The sequence below is a fragment of the Xenopus laevis genome, chromosome 6S, assembly GCF_017654675.1.
Source record: "Xenopus laevis strain J_2021 chromosome 6S, Xenopus_laevis_v10.1, whole genome shotgun sequence".
Lineage (NCBI taxonomy): Eukaryota > Metazoa > Chordata > Amphibia > Anura > Pipidae > Xenopus > Xenopus laevis.
This window is the reverse complement of record NC_054382.1, coordinates 67,965,907-67,984,037: the sequence shown is the minus strand read 5'-3', so window position 1 is coordinate 67,984,037 and position 18,131 is coordinate 67,965,907. Positions and strand designations below refer to the sequence as shown.

At 40.1% G+C, this 18,131-nt stretch overlaps 1 protein-coding gene across 1 annotated transcript in view; it reads left to right on the top strand.

Annotated features, from left to right (window-relative positions):
• Positions 1 to 18,131, top strand: part of LOC108720108 (cadherin-10) — a 220,427-nt gene that overhangs the window by 191,314 nt on the left and 10,982 nt on the right. The window contains exon 9 of the mRNA XM_041567648.1: positions 15,593 to 15,714. Within this exon, the coding sequence (XP_041423582.1) occupies positions 15,593 to 15,714 (122 nt within the window). The remainder of the gene's footprint in view (positions 1 to 15,592; positions 15,715 to 18,131) is intronic.

Below are 18,131 nucleotides of genomic sequence, written 5' to 3'. Positions count from 1 at the left end.
TGAAGGATAAATGGGAGTGTTGTAAAGATAGGGGAAACATCAGCAGACTGTATTTTGATCAATGTTCCAAGGATAGGAGTCTGTGCAATATCCTGCAAAGAAATGTGGAATAATACCACTAGACATAACCAAAATTAAGATTTCTGCTATAGTGAGAGCTGCCACTTATATAGAGCAAAGCTTCTGGGTATGATACAAATATATTGCTCACTGTTCAATTTCTCTTGAGCATAAAACTGTGCAGACAGTCAAATCACTATATTATTGGCTAACTCTTATCTGGCTCTATTATTAAAGGGATACTGTTATGGGGAAAACATGTTTTTTTCAAAACATATCAGTTAATAGTGCAGCTCCAGCAGACTTCTGCACTGAAATCAGTTTAAAAAACCTGTTTTTTTTTTAATAATTAATTTTGATGCCTTGCATGGAGCTAGACATATTGCCAATTTACTAAATGCCATCAGTCATGTGACTTGTGCTCTGATGAATGTCATTCACATTTTCCTGCAAGTTGGAGTGATGTCACCCCCTCCCCCCCCCCTCAGCAGCCTAACAAAAGAACAATGGGAAGGTAACCAGATAACAGCTCCATGAGACACAAGACTGTCAGGCTTACTGTCTGATCCAACGAAGAAGGAGCAGGAACTTGTAGAACACGAACCCACAAGTGCCTCGCACAACACTAACCCACCTGGAGTGGAACAGGGAGAAGTGAAGTGACGAGTAGCCAATGAGACTAACCAAAGCGAAGTACAGAGGGTTCAGGCAGAAGCGAAGTCAGGCAGGCCGAGGTCGGGGCAGGCAGCGAAGAATCGTAAACGTAGTCAGGCAAGAAGATCGGGGCAGGCGGCAATCAGTACAGGTTAGGATTAAATAGAGCTTATTTGGCGCCAAACTGGCGTCCTCACGCTGGCGTCGCACAGCTGACGTCAGTGCGTCCGTCATTGGCGTCCGTCGCTGAAGCCCTTGCGTCAGCGACCGTTGCCTTCGCACCGGCGTCCAACGCCGCGCACCGACGCCGCGCACCGACGCCGCGCACCGACGCGCATCGGTTCCCCGATGAGCGCGCCTGCACCTGCGCTGGAAGGAACGCGGAAGCGGATCCTTACATTGCCCCCCGTCAAGGAGCGGCCTCAGGACGCAACTGGCAGAAGGTTTATCAGGGTAGCTCTTGTGAAAATTCTTCAATAGCTCAGCAGCATGGATGTTCGAAACAGGTTCCCAAGAATTCTCTTCCGGACCAAAGCCTTTCCAACTGACCAAATATTGTAGATGCTTGCCCCTAACACGGGAATCCAGGATCTTCTCAACCTCGAATTCTTCTTGACCGTCCACTACAACAGGAAGTGGAGGAGGAGCTGTACGGCCAGGAAAATGAAATGTGGAGGCTGGTTTTAGTAGAGCAGCATGAAAAACTTGATGAATACGCCAGGTAGCCGGGAGCTTAAGTTGGAAAGCCACAGGATTAATCTGCCGAGTAATAAGAAAAGGACCCAGGAAACGTTGACCCAACTTCTTACTGGGGCAGGACAACTTGAGATTAACAGTAGATAACCAAACGCGGTCCCCCACCTTAAACTCTGGATCACTTCTTCGTTTCTTGTCTGCATAAATCTTGAAATTCTGTTGCGCTCTCCTCATGTTCTTCTGGAGCTTCAGAAAATTATCAGCCAAAAAGGTTAACCGATCCTTGACTGCAGGATATGCATAATATCAGAAACAATGGAAGAAGGGAAGGTTACAGGATGTAGACCGTAATTTGCAAAGAAGGGGGACTGATTGATAGAAGAATGTTGGGCATTATTATAGGCAAATTCCGCTAGAGGAAGGAGATTAACCCAATCATCCTGGAGATACGATGAGTAACATCTCAAATACTGCTCAAGAGTCTGATTAGTTCGCTCCGTCTGGCCATTGGTTTGAGGATGAAAAGCCGATGAAAGCGACACAGAAATCTTAAGAGCACCACATAAAGCTTTCCAGAATTGAGACATAAACTGTGGACCACGATCGGATACTACCTCATCGGGAAGGCCATGAAGTCTTACTACTTCCTTGATGAAACAATCAGCCGTCTCAGAGGCAGAAGGAAGTCCAGGCAGAGATTTAAAATGAGCCATCTTGGTCAGGCGGTCAATGAAAACAACAATAGCGGAGCAATCAGAGGAGAGTGGTAAGTCAGAAATAAAGTCCATTGACACTGAGCCCCAAGGACGAGAAGGAACTGGAAGGGGTTGCAGGAGGCCAATAGGTCGAACATGAGAATCCTTGGACCTGGTACAGACTTCACAGGAAGAGACAAATTTCGAACAGTCTTTAGTCATCCCAGGCCACCAAAACTGTCTTTTTGCAGAAATAATAGTTTTCTTTATACCTGGATGACCCGCCAGCTTAGAATCATGAATGTTCTTGAGAACCTCCAAATGCATCTGTTCAGGAACAAAGATTTTCCCTTCATGAAGAAGAAACCCTTCTTTGGGCACTAGAGAAGGTTCACAAACAGTTTTAGACGCATCCTTAATTTGATCTACAAGAACAGATTGTAACAAAAGAAAGTTATTTGAGTTTAGAATTGTCTCAGGAGAAGAGAGAATCTCATCCTCAGAGGAGAACATGCGGGATAGAGCATCTGCCTTGACATTCTTTGACCCGGGCCGGTAAGTAAGGTGAAAATTAAATCGCATGAAGAAAAGGGCCCACCTTGCTTGTCTAGGTCTTAATCTCTTGGCGGAACGCAGGTACTCCAAATTCCTATGATCAGTGAAAATGAGAATTGGATGTTTGGACCCTTCGAGGAGATACTTCCTGTCAGGCCCTTACCGTTTGCGCACGTCCGTGCGTTCCAGCGTCATCATGGAGGACGCGCGTCGACGCGGGCGCGCGTCCGTCGCGACGTAATGACGCCGACGCAAGCGCGCCAAACGTGCGCAGCGTCTGACGCCGGCGTTGGTATTTCTGTCCGTTCCAAATTCCTCTCAGTGCTCGGACATCGCTCTAAGCTGTTGTAAGAAGCCTTTGAATTATTCAACTTGAAATACTGGTTTTGACCCTTGCTACTGCTTTCGACTCTTCTTCTGTGACAACCCTTGGTACCTCGCTGGATCTTCTGACTCCTTGTTGCCGACTTCTGCTTCTCGTTTGACCTCGCCTCTGCTTGAACCCTGGTGCCTTGCTGAACTGATTTCCTGTTGCCGAACCTCTGCCTGCCTCTGATTACGGTCTGTGGTTAACCCTTGATTGACTGTTGCGTCTGTACCTCTGCCTGCTTATAACTAAGTCGTGTTTAATTGACCGGATTGAACCTGTTTACTTGCTGGCTACCCACTTCTGTCTTCACGTCACTACTGGGAAATACCAACTCCTGTGGCATTACACCCAAACCGCTGTGCCATTTTCAACGTACCGTTGTATCCTGAATCTTCGCTCACGGTACTTCCCGGCACAAGACTCTACACTTCACTAACCACAGGCTCCCATACTACACCCCCATTGGTCTCCCTAGTCCCCAGCCAAGGGTGTATTAGTGGGGGAGCCGTAAGGGTTGCCTTCGTACCACGCCAGCTTCAGCTTCTCCTCATCCGTGGTTCCGCCTGGTTCGGTAAGTCTGACACCTCCACTCTTCTAATGCCAATTTAATAGCGAGTAATTCACGATCCGCCACGTCATAGTTACATTCGCACTTGGCCAATTTACGTGAAAAAAAAGCGACTGGATGGAGTTCTTCTTGGATCCCAGACCTCTGTGATAAAACAGCGCCCACAGCACTTTCCAAAGCGTCGACCTCTAACGTAAATGGAAGAGCCAAGTCTGGATGACGAAGAATTGGAGCCGACGTGAAGAGTTTTTTCAATCTCTCAAAAGCCATCTGAGCCTGTGGTGACCAAGAGAATTTTTAATTACAACGTGTGAGTTCAGTTATTGGTAAAATAATTCGAGAAAAATTCTTTATGAATTTTCTATAGAAATTTGCGAATCCAATGAAGCGTTGAACAGCTTTCTTAGAAGAGGGAATAGGCCAATCAATAATTGCAGAGATCTTCTTGGAATCCATTTGAATTCCTAAAGGAGAGATAAAGAACCCCAAAAAGTCCACAGATGTCTGTTCAAAAACGCATTTCTCGACCTTGGCATAGAGCTGGTGAGTACGAAGGCGGGCAAGAACTTTCTTCACATGTATTCTATGCTCTTCCAAAGAACTAGAAAAAATTAGAATATCGTCCAGATAAATGATGACGAAAATATCAAGAAAGTCTCGAAAAACATCATTGACGAAATGCTGAAACGTTGCGGGGGCATTACAAAGTCCAAACGGCATGACAAGATATTCAAAGTGACCATAACGGGTACGGAATGCCGTCTTCCATTCATCCCCTTCCCGAATTCTAACTAAGTTGTATGCCCCTCGAAGATCAAGCTTAGAGAAAATCTTGGCCTCCTTAAATCGTTGGAACAGCTCCGGAATGAGAGAAAGAGGGTAACGATTCTTGACCGTGATCTTATTTAAGTGTCTATAATCGATACACGGTCTCAAAGAATGATCTTTCTTTTCAACGAAGAAGATCCCAGCTCCGGCAGGAGAAGAAGATTGTCGGATAAATCCCTTGGCTAGATTTTCATCCAAATAAGTGCGCAATTCCAAGAGTTCAGGCTCAGTTAAAGGATAAATACGTCCAAAGGGGATTTGAGCTCCTGGAAGAAGATTAATGGGACAATCATAAATACGATGGGGAGGTAGCCTATCGGCCCCTCTCTTGTTGAAGACATCAGCGAATTCCCAATACGCCAGAGGGAGAAGATCATGAATTTCAGAAGAAGAGGAAAGGGAACATACTTTAATTGAAGAAGACGAATTCTCTAATGTACATTTAGAAAGGCAAAATTTAGAAGAAAATGTTACACCACCAGTGGCCCAATTGATAGAAGGGTTATGTCTCTGTAGCCAGGGTAACCCTAAAATGATAGGGAATAATGGAGACGTCACCACATCAAAATTCATTACTTCAGCATGAATTTTATTAATCACAACAAAAAGTGCAGCAGTCTCTTGAACCACAGGACCCGAGGTAATTAGAGAACCATCCGCCACACGAAGTGCTATAGGGTTCTTCTTGGATTGGAGAGGAATTTGGAACTGAAGAGCAACTTCACGGTCCAAGAAGCACCCACTTGCCCCGGAATCAAGTATTGCTTGAAGTTCCACCACCTTGTCTCCCCACTGCAAGGATAGAGAAATTGTGAGTAAGGACACAGAAAAGTTGCAACCGTTAAAGTCTCTTTCACAAGCCTCCTTACCCGAGGGACGGGTCGGACAATTCCGAAGAAGATGACCCGCTTGACCACAGTACAGGCAAAGATTAAGCCTGCGGCGTCTGAGGCGCTCTTCAGGGGTTAATGCAGACTTAATGGCTCCAATCTGCATCGGCTCTGGGGCAGTACTGATAGTGGCTGTAGGAACCGTAGATGTCATCATAGGAGGCATACGGATAGGAGGTGGAGCAGAAGGTAAGAGCCAAGTAGGAGACACAAGACCAGCTTTTTCAGCCTTTTCCTCCTCCCTACGTTCTCTCAGTCTTTGATCCAACTGAATGGATATATGGATAAGCTCCTCCAAGGTGTCAGGAATGCCTGTACGGGCCAACTCATTTTTCAATTCAGCAGAAAGGCCCAGACGATAGCGGTTCTTCAGAGCTGCAGGATTCCATTCCGTATCCTCAGCCCACTGGCGAAACTCCAGAGTGTAGTCCTCGACAGGACGGTTACCTTGCCTCAAGGCATGCAGGGCGGCTTCGGCAGTGGAGGTTCTGTGTGGGTCATCATAGACCACTGCCATGGCGTCAAAAAAAGAGTCCACTGTGGCCAAAACAGGACTTTGCCGATCCAACAGACGGAAGGCCCAAGTCTGGGGCTCGCCAGTCAGGAAGGAAATGACAACCCCCACTCGTGTCTGTTCATTCGGATAGGTGTGGGGTTTAAGCGAAAATAGCAACTTGCAGCTACTTCTAAAGTTGCGAAATAACTTCCGGTCCCCAGCAAACTTTTCGGGGAAGGTGACTTTCGGCTCCGAAATCTCGGAAGTGATCACTTGTACTTCAGCTGGAGCAGAGGAAGAGGATGCTGCAGCAGAGGAAGGGTTTGCAGCCGGGGGATGTGCTCTGATGTGTTCCTGTAGCTGAGCGTAACCGCTCGGCAGCTCCTGAACGGCTTGGGTCAAAGACGACAGCTGTTGCGTCAGGACAGCAAATGGAGAAGCCCCTTCGGTTGGATCCATGGCCTGGTTATACTGTCAGGCTTACCGTCTGATCCAACGAAGAAGGAGCAGGAACTTGTAGAACACGAACCCACAAGCGCCTCGCACAACACTAACCCACCTGGAGTGGAACAGGGAGAAGTGAAGTGACGAGTAGCCAATGAGACTAACCAAAGCGAAGTACAGAGGGTTCAGGCAGAAGCGAAGTCAGGCAGGCCGAGGTCGGGGCAGGCAGCGAAGAATCGTAAACGTAGTCAGGCAAGAAGATCAGGGCAGGCGGCAATAAGACAATCCGGGAACAAGCTGAGGTCAAACAAAGAAGATCAGTAGAATACAATGCTAGGGTTTCAGTCAAACAACCTAATAACCAGGCAAAGAGTCACAGTACAGGTTAGGATTAAATAGAGCTTATTTGGTGCCAAACTGGCGTCCTCACGCTGGCGTCGCACAGCTGACGTCAGTGCGTCCGTCATTGGCGTCCGTCTCTGACGCCCTTGCGTCGGCGACCGTCGCCGGCGTCCAACGCCGCGCGCCGACGCGCATCGGTTCCCCGATGAGCGCGCCTGCGCTGGAAGGATCCTTACACAAGACAACAGCTCCCTGGTAGATATAAAAACAGCACTCAATAGAAAAAAACAAGTCAGACTGTGACGCCTTCAGTTACATTGAGACAGAGAAACAATAGCCTGACTGAAAGCAGTTCCATCGTGAAGTGCTGACTCTTTCTGAAAACACATGACCAGGAAAAATTACCTGAGATGGCTGCCTACACACCAATATTACTACTAAAAAAATGCACTTGTTGGTTCAGGAATGAAATTGTATATGGTACAGTGAATTATTTGCAGTATAAATAGTGCTTCTTTAAGAGAATACTGTAACATGATTTTCTGGATCGGTTATGTCACATTTAAGCTATTTTTATGACATAAAAAAAACACATTGGATTTTATTGCTTTTTAAAACAACAAAAACTCTGGGACAAATAAGTATCATAAACACTCTACCCCCTATCATTTCCAACATAATGTAACCCATAATAAATCCTCCTGGACAGAGTATAAATACATATCTATACAGGGAAAAACACTAACTCTGTAAATTTTAAAGCGTTGATGATAATCTGCACCTTTACAGGCACAGATTGCTCAGTAATGCCAACCATCTGTCTTATTGAAAAAGTCAACTAGCAAAAAAATTACAAGGGCAACAGATCATTCTTCATGCATAAAAAGACATAATAATAGATGAGTTAAAATTAGTTGGCAAATATATTAAAAATAACAAGTGCAAGGCTTTATTTTTCCTTGTTAATAAAGTATGTTTTTATGAAACAGAAATATTGACATTTATTATAACAACCTTGGGTTGTTTTTAGAAATTAAATACCTATAAACGTTCTATATACATAACCACATATATCTATATTGTAAAATCATATAAGGAATCTAGTGTAGAGACCCGCCCCATCTTGTGATCAAGTGCTTTCAAAAAATAATATACAATTTGAGCAGATCACTCTTGTTCATCATTACCCATAGGATTGGGTAGCAAAAAACAGCAAGATAACAATTAACCCTTTTGTAAGAGTTGTCATCGGCTTTACGTAACTCACAAAACATTTTTTACTTCCTTGTTTTGTGGCAAAAAGTCATGCAATTTCCCTCCCCACCCCTAATTTGCATATGATTCGAATTTGGTTCGGCCGGGCAGAAGGATTCGGTGATTCAAAGGAAAGCAAAATCTTAAAACATTTTCCAGTTGAAGACTAATATTCCCTTTTCTTCACTTTCTGTATAAGGAATAACACAAATTTTATAAATGTGTCTTCATGTTTTGATTTGGAATAGAATGTGCAGTGTTACAAATGCATTTGCATGTTCTGAACACAACTGTATATCTTCGTGTGGATAAAGTACAAGGTACTGTTTTTATTATTACAGAGAAAAAGGAAATCATTTTATAAAATTTAGATTATTTGGATAAAATGAAGTCTATGTGAGAAAACCTTTCCATAACTGTGAGCTTTTTGGATAGCAGGTTTTTGCATAGCTGATCCCATTACCTGTACATGCCCCCATTCTTTTCCAACACAGAGGCATAATTCAGCACCAACAAAATAAAGATGGTCTAAATACTTTTCCAAATTATGTTCACCTAATCTGCATTTAGTAATTATACCTGGACGTGATATATAAGCATATGCTAACTAGTCAAAGAGATGTGAGAATTTTAGATACTTGAAGAAAACTGTCTGGGGGGAGCAGTTAAAAAATACTGCCAACTACAGTAATGTACAAATAAGCTGCATAATGCTAACATCTCAGCACTTGTAACACAGTAGGGGTCATTTATAAAGTTCATGCAGCACATATTTATATACAAATGGTTGTATTGAGCATGATTTTTCCTAAAAGCTAAAATATTGCAACTGCTGTGCCCATCTTTCCATTTTTTTGCAAATTTGCATTGCACATATATTTTCGCAAATGGATCACATATGAGAGGGGTGTTCACGTGAGTGCTCCCACTGTGCGAGGTTGTTGTACACAGAAGTAGCATTGACAGTAACTTTAATTCAAATTTGCAGTTTTTTAATATTTTTTCCACCACCAAAGTCGTAGATGTAACTTTTAAAGCTAATGACGGAAGGCACTCATCAATTACTTAGTAATTATTTATATGCAGCATCTTCAACTGCTGTATTAATGTCAAAAAGTTTACTGTGAGTTCAAAAAAAGCTGATTACTATACACACACAGAAGCTATCCATGGATGATACAGAATAGTGAAACAGAGAAAAGCAAATTATGAAGCAGTGTAGGGTGTAAATTATATATATCTAAAATCAGTTCTTTATTATACATCAAATCAGAGCCATAAGCAATACTTTTATTGACTGGATACTAACCACTGAGTCTAACCTAGTTATGCAGGTGAGCTATTTAAATGTCTTCTTCATAGTTATACAAAGAAAACCTGTAGACTACAGGGGAAAACGTGAGATGAATCCACTGAGATGTTACATTGAAGCCTCTTTGAACATTCGATCATGATGAATAAAGATGTGAATACAATTTTAATAAGGGTGACAAAAATAATAAACATGTTTTGAAGTCCTTGTTGATATGCTGATCCTTCATGTTACAAATCTCATACTAATGTTATGTAATTATACAGTATGCTTTTAATGTGGAACCGTCAAACAGATACTTTGCATGGAGAGGCCTCACAAACCATGGAGATGCAGCACTAAAATGGTTTATGGGTATTTCTTGCTCTGTGTTCTATACAAAATAAGGTCAAGACTTATAGTCTTAGTTATAAAGATAATAATCTTAACTTCCATATTCCTGAGGTATTATTTAAACTTTGTTTGAGTGTTAAATGTCTATACACTGTCCATTCTATCACCAAATGTAAGCAGGATTATCCATCTCTATCTATGTAAACCTACTGAGCAATCACAAACACAAAGGATTGCTGTTAATATTGTTAAATCACATGCATCCTACCATCTGTTATCAGGCTGCATGACATAAATGTCTCAGCTTCAGGATGCTGTCTAAAAAAACACTATCTTGAATTCATACACTAAGGCAGTTTATTCTTTTATAGATTATTATCTACAGCCTAGCCATACCAATAGTACACTAACCCTAGATATAATAACTGATAAATTGCTGAAGCTGAATCATCAGTTTAGAGTAATATGCTTTATTTTTTCGCTGCCATTCCCTCCAACACTTTGCAATTCCTTTCTTTTCTCTCAATAAATCAATTCTTACATTAGTTCGCTTATTCAGTATATTGAAAAGTATAAACTAATATGGAGCAAAACAAAATTACAGAATGAAAAATCACCATTAATTGTACTCGATTCCTGTATTTTTTTGGAATATGCTGTTCATGTATAGTCTATAAACAGAAGCTCTTCATTTAGAGCATAATTATAAGGAGGCAGAATTCTTAACCAACTACATATGGCCCTTTATGATATCACCCATCATTGTATTGCATTTTAAGGGGTTCTAAATAGGGGCACATTTGCTAAGCTCGAGTGAAGGATTCAAAGTAAAAAACCCCTCAAATTACTAAGTATTTTTTGGGTACTTCGACCATCGAATAGGCTACTACGACTTTCGACTACGACTGTGACTTTGATTAGAACGATTCAAACTAAAAATCGATCGACTATTCGACCATTCGATAGTCAAAATACTGTCTCTTTAAAAAAAACTTTGACTACATACTTTGGCAGTTTAAACCTACCAAGGAACAATGTTAGCCTATGGGGACCTTCCCCATCAGTTTTCTAAGGTTTTTTTGATTGAAGAAAAATCCTTCGATCGATCGATTAAAATCCTTCAAATCGTTCGATTCAAAGGATTTCATCATTCGATTGAATGATTTTTCCTTCGATCGATCGATTGTAGGATTTGCGGTAAATGCTTTGAATTAGATATCCTATTTCTTAGGATTTTACTTTGAGGGTCGAATTCGAGGGTTTATTAACCCTCGATATTCGACCCTTAGTAAATGTGCCACCTAGTGTAGGCATAGCGCATGGTGAACTGAAAGAACCTGCTGCCTTTAAGACTTAGCGGGAATTTGTGCAAAGCATACTTCCATTTGACCTGATAAATTACTCTTGAATAATTTGTAGGGTTTTACACTTCTGGTTATAATTCCATAGTTGCATGGGCTAGCACAAACCATCCACAACAGAAGATTGTGCAATTTAAAAAAAAAAAAGTTTGTTTAAATAAAATACACACATTTACACATTTTTGTATCTATACATGCAAAACGGTACACTTATAGTTAGTCTATGCCTGCGCAACTATGTATAATAAACTTTGTAACCTCATGTAGGCTGAAGATTTATTTGGGCTACGTGTACCTAGGCCCCATATGGTATGGAGAGTACACGGCAGTTTTATACTTCTGACAATTAATTAAATTACTTACTTACAGTACTTCAAATTAGATGCTAGTTGATAAGTGCTTCTTATTTTGATAACTAGTGATGGGAGAATCTCTAGTTATTCGCAAAATCGCGTAATTCTTGAAAAATCGTGAAATCGGAAAGTTCACAAAAAAATTGTGAAATTCTACAGTGTTCACTAAAAAAACGTGAAATTCAATTGTTTTCGCGAAAAAATAGAGCAATTCGAAAGTTTTCACAAAAATCGAGTACTTCGAACGTTTTTACGGAAAAATCTTCAAAATCGGAAATTAATACTTTAACAAGGCATGGCAACATCTGAAATAACTATACATTATTATAATTATTAGAGAAAGACAATCATATATATGGCAGGGTAAATGTTTTTTAGATAAATTAGGGCATTGAGTGAAAGGAGTTCTTATAAATAAATCCCCTTTTAAAGAAGAAATAAGTATGTATAGTCAGCAGGAGCTGAGCTACAACTTTGCTTCTTGTTCAATATGGTAAAATGTCACAGGGGATAAATCAATAGCTTACGCCACTATGTTTCTAGAATCTGTTCTATTGATTTAATAACAGACCATAGGCTTTTATGAAGCTACTAACAGCAGACTTAAGGATTCATTTTTTTAAAAATTACATATAAACTGATGATACATGTTTAGGCACAGTATATATTAAAACAAATCTATCTTGATGATGTAGGTAAACTGAACATTTCCATGATTTGATTCTGTTTGGAATTAACAAAATAAAGTTCAGATTATGTTCTCTTTCAATGTTGACTTTCCAACCTCTGTGACTTCACATCAAACGAAGAAATATATATAAAAATATATGAGAAATTTTACTGAGCATTACTAAGTACAGGAAGCGATGAATTACTTTGTCACAGATTTAGCACAAAGCCAAGACTGTTTGATAATTGAGTACACTTCCATACAAGAGCAATGCCTATCCAGATAAATGATACCATAAGAATTGCAAATATGCACAGTGTATATCTTTGGGCAGTAGTAAGTGTTTTAATCACTGTTGAAAATAAAGATTGCCAAGATGGCTCTATATTTGATTTAGGATTTTCCCATCTTAATGGTAATTTTCATACTTGGATTTCACCGGCATTCATCCATAAACTTCACTTTCGGAAATTAAATGTAAATGCATTTCTAGAACGAATCATTTGCATTTGCATGGTTGTCATGTGAGATGTTTTTTCCCAGTATGAAAAGATAAATAGTCATTTTAATTTATCTGTATATATATTAGTTATTTTTTTCTGGAAATGTAAGCCACTATTACATTCTCATTCTACAAATGGAATACAACACAGAACTGATTTTTCAGCCCTGCCCTTGAAATCCTTAAATAGTTAATATTAAGTATGAAAGGCCTAAGTAGATCAAAGAGACACACTATTTATCCGTGTTCTTATTACATTTATCTGTATCTTGATTACAGGTTGAAAAGCAAGTTCTTTACTACTACAGTTATGCACAATTAAATAATTCTATATTAATATATGGAAATAAATTGGTGGCAGAATTATTCAGTGGTTAGCACTGATGTCTTGCTGTGTTCGTGTTCTGAGTTTGATTGTGACATGGCCATTATCTGCTTTCAGTATATGCAATGATTTTTTTCTCCAACTTTTTGTATCTTCCTCACTGCATGCTTGTGATCACAATTCAGTTTCTGCAGCCACTGGCTGTCTGTCCAATTATGGTTCTGAGAGAGCAGCTGGTATTAAAGCAGTTGGTGTGTGTGTACATGTTAGACCTCCTCTCTTGTCATCAATTAAATGTATTAATGAACACAAAAAAAAAACATGGATACAGAGTAATGAACAATGCAGTGTCTTTCTATAGCTAATGCAAATGCAAGTTGGTATTTTGTGATTGCTTGGGAATTTTTTTAAAGACAAAGTATTTTTAAGAAAGATCAAAATGAGATGATTAGGTGGTGTTAATGGACATAGCACAGATAGAATTTCCATCCATTCTGCAACAATTTAAAAATCGTTTCAAGTAGCGATGGACGAATAAATTCAGCAGGTGCGAATTTGCAGCAAATATCCGTGTTTTGCCGCCAGTGAATAAATTCGCGCAACTTTGCCAAAAATTAACCCATCACTGGTTTCAAGTAAAGGCTTTATTTATTTATTTAGCTAGCTAGGTAATTTTATAATTTGTCAATATTATAGTTATAAATGTTGCACTCTGATATTAAAATGCAGCGTTTATAACAGACACACATATGCGGCTGCTGGCCCACTGTTTTTAGATTCATCCTGCACAGCCAAATTCTCTCTCCACCACCTCCACTGTCCTCTTTCTTTTCCCCCAGATGTGTGTGATCAAAAGAATAGGAAGCCTTAAAAAGCCTATTTGGGAAGAGGAGGGAAAACAAACACTAGGAGCAGATGGGGCTTCAGCCAGTAACACAGGGGAACCACTTGACAGGAGTGAGCACAAGTTTAAATGATAGACAGAAGAGAGCAAAGGGGGGTAAGGGGAGCAAAGGTGATCAGATGGGTGGAAGAGAGCAGAGGAGGGAGGGTGTCAGACATGAACAGAGGAGATCAGATGGATAGGCGTAATCAGAGCAGGAGAGAGCAGAGGTGGGATGGGCAGACATGAGCAAAGGTCAATATAACCCTAATTTGATTACTGTCTCTTTAAATAGCAATTAATCCTTTGCAATCCAGGGCAATAAATACCTTTTGCGTATGAATAGTACTGAACACTGAGGAGCACACCGTGGGGGGTCCACTAGGAAAAATAAAACACACGAGTTTGCAATGAAACAGATATAACTTTATGTAAAAAATAGTGAATGAACTTGGGCAATCTAATACACAATGCACTTCTGGACTGTGGACACATGGGACCTACTTAACTCACTATTTGGTATCACTCTGGCTCTCCAAAACAGTCCTTTTTATGCTTACAGTCCCAATCTTCTGGAAGGTGTTGATAACCACACAGTTTCCAAGAGCTCTTATACCCCAGGTAGCGCTACATTTTGCAAAAGTATCTCTCCCTTTGGAACTTAGCAGCCACACCCATGTAGCAGGTAAACACAAAAGACCTGTCCTCAAACCAGGGCCTCATGCTTGTATCCTTGCCAATATCCTCTCTTGGATGGTTCACTCACCGGGGTGCTCTCAAAGGCTGTCACACTGGAGATTACAGGCAGCTCTGCAGCAGGATCAATCTCACCAATGGCACCTTTCACCTCCTGAGTCTCTAGCAGCTTGGGAACAGGATGCACTCTCTCTGTACTTCTAGAGATGCAGAACTCTCAACTAAAACTGCACAGCATGAAACAGAAGCTTGTCTGCACCTAGACAGTTTCACACAAACTGGTTCTGACTGGATGCTGCAGCAGAGGTGCATTTATAACATCTCTCTGACAACTTGTAGAGAAAGGAGAGAGGTCTCTCAATGTAATACAGAGCTGTACATTTTACTGTATAATGAACCCACAGACTAAAATTTATAATGCTAGTAGCAGTCAATTCAGAGGTACATGACCTGTATAAAACTACCCAACATTCGGTCTCCAGCTTTTATATATTTTCACATAGCTCCTTAGTGACTTCTAATATCTTTAAGAATGACACTATGTGTACATTATTTGTAAGATGTGTACTTTAAATGTATGTGGTACTAGAGAAATCTTGTATATTTTACACTGTTTCGTTGATGGTTGTACATTTATAGTTGACTATATTGTGCTAATGTCCAAATTATCTTGAAAATGTACAATTTTCATTTAATGCATTTATATGTCAGTTTAAATGAATAATCGTACAGATTATCTGAAACATATATAGTGATGGGTGAATTTATCCGCCAGGCGCGAATTTGTGGCGAATTTGCGTGATTCGCCATCGGCGAATAAATTCGCATAACTGCTGCAAAAATTTTCAGGCATCAAAAAAAATATCTCGCTGGCGTCAGAAACGTTTATAACGGCATTACTAAATATATATTTGCCTCAGCTCTCCTTTGCTATTCTACATATATTCAGATTTTTAAATACAGTTTCCATTAAAGCAAATAACAAATCAGCATGTTGTGTTATCTCTATCAGTTTGTAATATTGTTTCTAAAGTTTGTTTACAAAATAGTTGGCTTTTTTAACCTTTGTTTGATCTTGACACTTTACATTTTAGCAAAGTTTAGGCAGTACAATGTTTTGCAGCAACTTGACAAAAACAAAAGAATCCAAAGTGTGATCCAAGTATTCAAAATAACCCATTACACTGGATTAATGGATGCTTTAGCGAGCCATGTATATCATTGTATAGGAACAATAATAACATATGTCATTATATGTGACATCCATTACCATCATCATGACTCCACTCTTGTTTTCTTTTTCAGATAACCCTAAGCAAACAACTCGGGCTACTGTTTTCATAGAGATCTTGGATGTCAATGACAATGCCCCAGAATTTGCAATGTTCTATGACACATTTGTGTGTGAAAATGCAAGAGCTGGACAGGTATAAATGTATTCATGAAAAAATGCAATTGCTAAAGTTAAAAAAAATCAGCCTTAACCCTCATTATTACATCATCATCAGCATGGTTAGTGACATCCTTCCAACAATATAGTACTTATGGTTCTTGATTTAAGGTTACAAGGTTATTCTACAGGAAAACAAAGCAGTAACCCAGTTTCTCTATAGCACAACTAAACTCACCAGATATCTGCCAATAAAATGGTTAAAGGTGAAATTCATGTTTAAACTTTATGTATGTGATAGAGTGGCATATGTTTGTAAGGGGGTGTAAAGTGATGAGAGTCTTATGTGAGTGGAATATTATCTTTCTGAGTGACAAAAATGTGCATGTAATGTAAAAATGTATGTGTTTAAAAGTGTTGAGTGTAATTTGTGTAAATCGCCACTAGATGGCAGAGTTAGTTTAAGTGTAATTTCTACCCAGGCCACCAGAGGCCACAGAAGGGCTATACAAGGAGGTTCCCTGCCCAAGGTGAGCAGTCTTGATGGGAGGGCGTAGCTGAAGTAACATCAGCTGGTCAGTGAGTGGAGACATCAATGGCAGATAGGAAAAGATAGACAATGAGATCTTAAGTAAGCCAGCACTAGGTGCACGAGACAGTGAGGTTAATTAGTAAGGGCAGCTGTGGCCCCATCAAGGAGGAAAGTGGAACTAGTTTCCTACGAGCGCTCCGTAAGTAAGGGAATCAGTGATATTTTAGGACAAGGTAGGAAGGACACCTGGGTCTCTGGACAGGACTTGAATGGAAAAGGGTCCTAACCTGGAAGAGTGGAGGGTTATCACCCAGTAGTTATTGGGCCACTATTGGAGAGTGGGGGATATGGGTGTAGTATATACCAGACCACTAGGCGGTTAGGTGTAATCCAAGATCCTAAGGCAGGTGTGCCTACTCAGAACTGATTCCTTGAAATAATGGTAACTGGAAGTGTTTGAAGAAATAATTGCTGGAGAGTGTGAAGTGTGCCTGTTGTAAGAACCCTCTATGTCCTGCGTGAATAAAATCTTCTGTTTTATTTTTTTTTATCACCGTGTTCTGTGTGGTGAGTGTTAATTGGGGTTAAGTTCCCCTTTAAAATCTGGAAGCCCCTCCCACATGTTAAGCAACTTTTTACTTGGTCTTCAATGTTTATTTTGCAAGCTTTTTTCAAACTATTAGCATTTATGTTCCTGTTTCTAAGCTAAAACTTTAGATAATTTGTTAGGGTCAGGGACCCTGGCAATTTAAAAAAAGACATACATACCATAAGGGTTCAGAGTTTTTTTTTCTCTCTCTCCTATTTACCTCCCATTCTTAATATACTGCTGCTTTGTTACTAATGATAATTAAGCCCTGGCAAATAGATAGCAGTTGCAATTCCAAGGCAAGAGCTGCACAATAGTAATGGGTGAATCTAGGCATGGATTTGTGCAAAATTTTCACGTTTTGCTGCCTGCAAATGTTTTCACGAAACTGCTTCAAAAATTTGCTGGCGAAAAATTTTCAGCGACAAAAAAAAAATTTCATGTGTCAAAATTGCTGCATGCATAAAAATTGCCGCTAGTCAAAATTATTCGGACGCCCATTGACTTTAATGCATTTGGAGAAAATAGTCGCTCATGTAAAAATTGTCGCACGTCAGAATAATTCTGACTTCAGTTCACTTCAGTTTTCCGCAAATTTCTCACTGTTTTGTGAATTTTTTGTCGAAGCGAAATGGGACAGATTCGCCCATCACTACTGATCAATAATTTATGCAGTAAACAGGCTGAATGATGGCATGAGGACCTTGTACTGTATACCAAGCCTTACATTCATTGTGTAATGATTAGTTGCTGGCTGCAGAATACTGCACTGCAACAGCTAATCCATGTTTTAAAATAAATTGCTAGAGAAAAATACATATATAATGTATTATGACAAAAAACAAGTTCAGGATCTTTTTCTGAAGCTGCGGCACCATTCTACCATTTTAGTAAACCCCCTCAAAAATTTAATCAGTAAACAGCCCCTTTTAATACCTCTTTCACTCTGGTTGTTAATAGTAAGATTTCAGCATCCACTTTACCAGTTTGGATTCCACTTTACCAGTTTTTTATTTGAAGTATTGGTGTGTAGGCAACCATCTCAGGTAATTTTGCCTGATCCTGTGTTTTCAGAAAGAGCCAGTACTTCATGATGGAATTTTCAGGCAGGCTATTGTTCCTCCTATTAAACATAACTGGATGAGTTGCAGTGGGACTTTTTACGATTAAGTGCTGTTGTTAGATCTACTAGGGAGATGTTATCTTTTTTCAGAGATCTTTTATCTGGTTACATGACTGGGGGCACCTAGGAAACTGACACATATCCAGCCCCATGTCAGGGGCACTGCGCCAATGAGGCAAGTTGAGAAACTCGCCTCAGACGGCAGTGCCC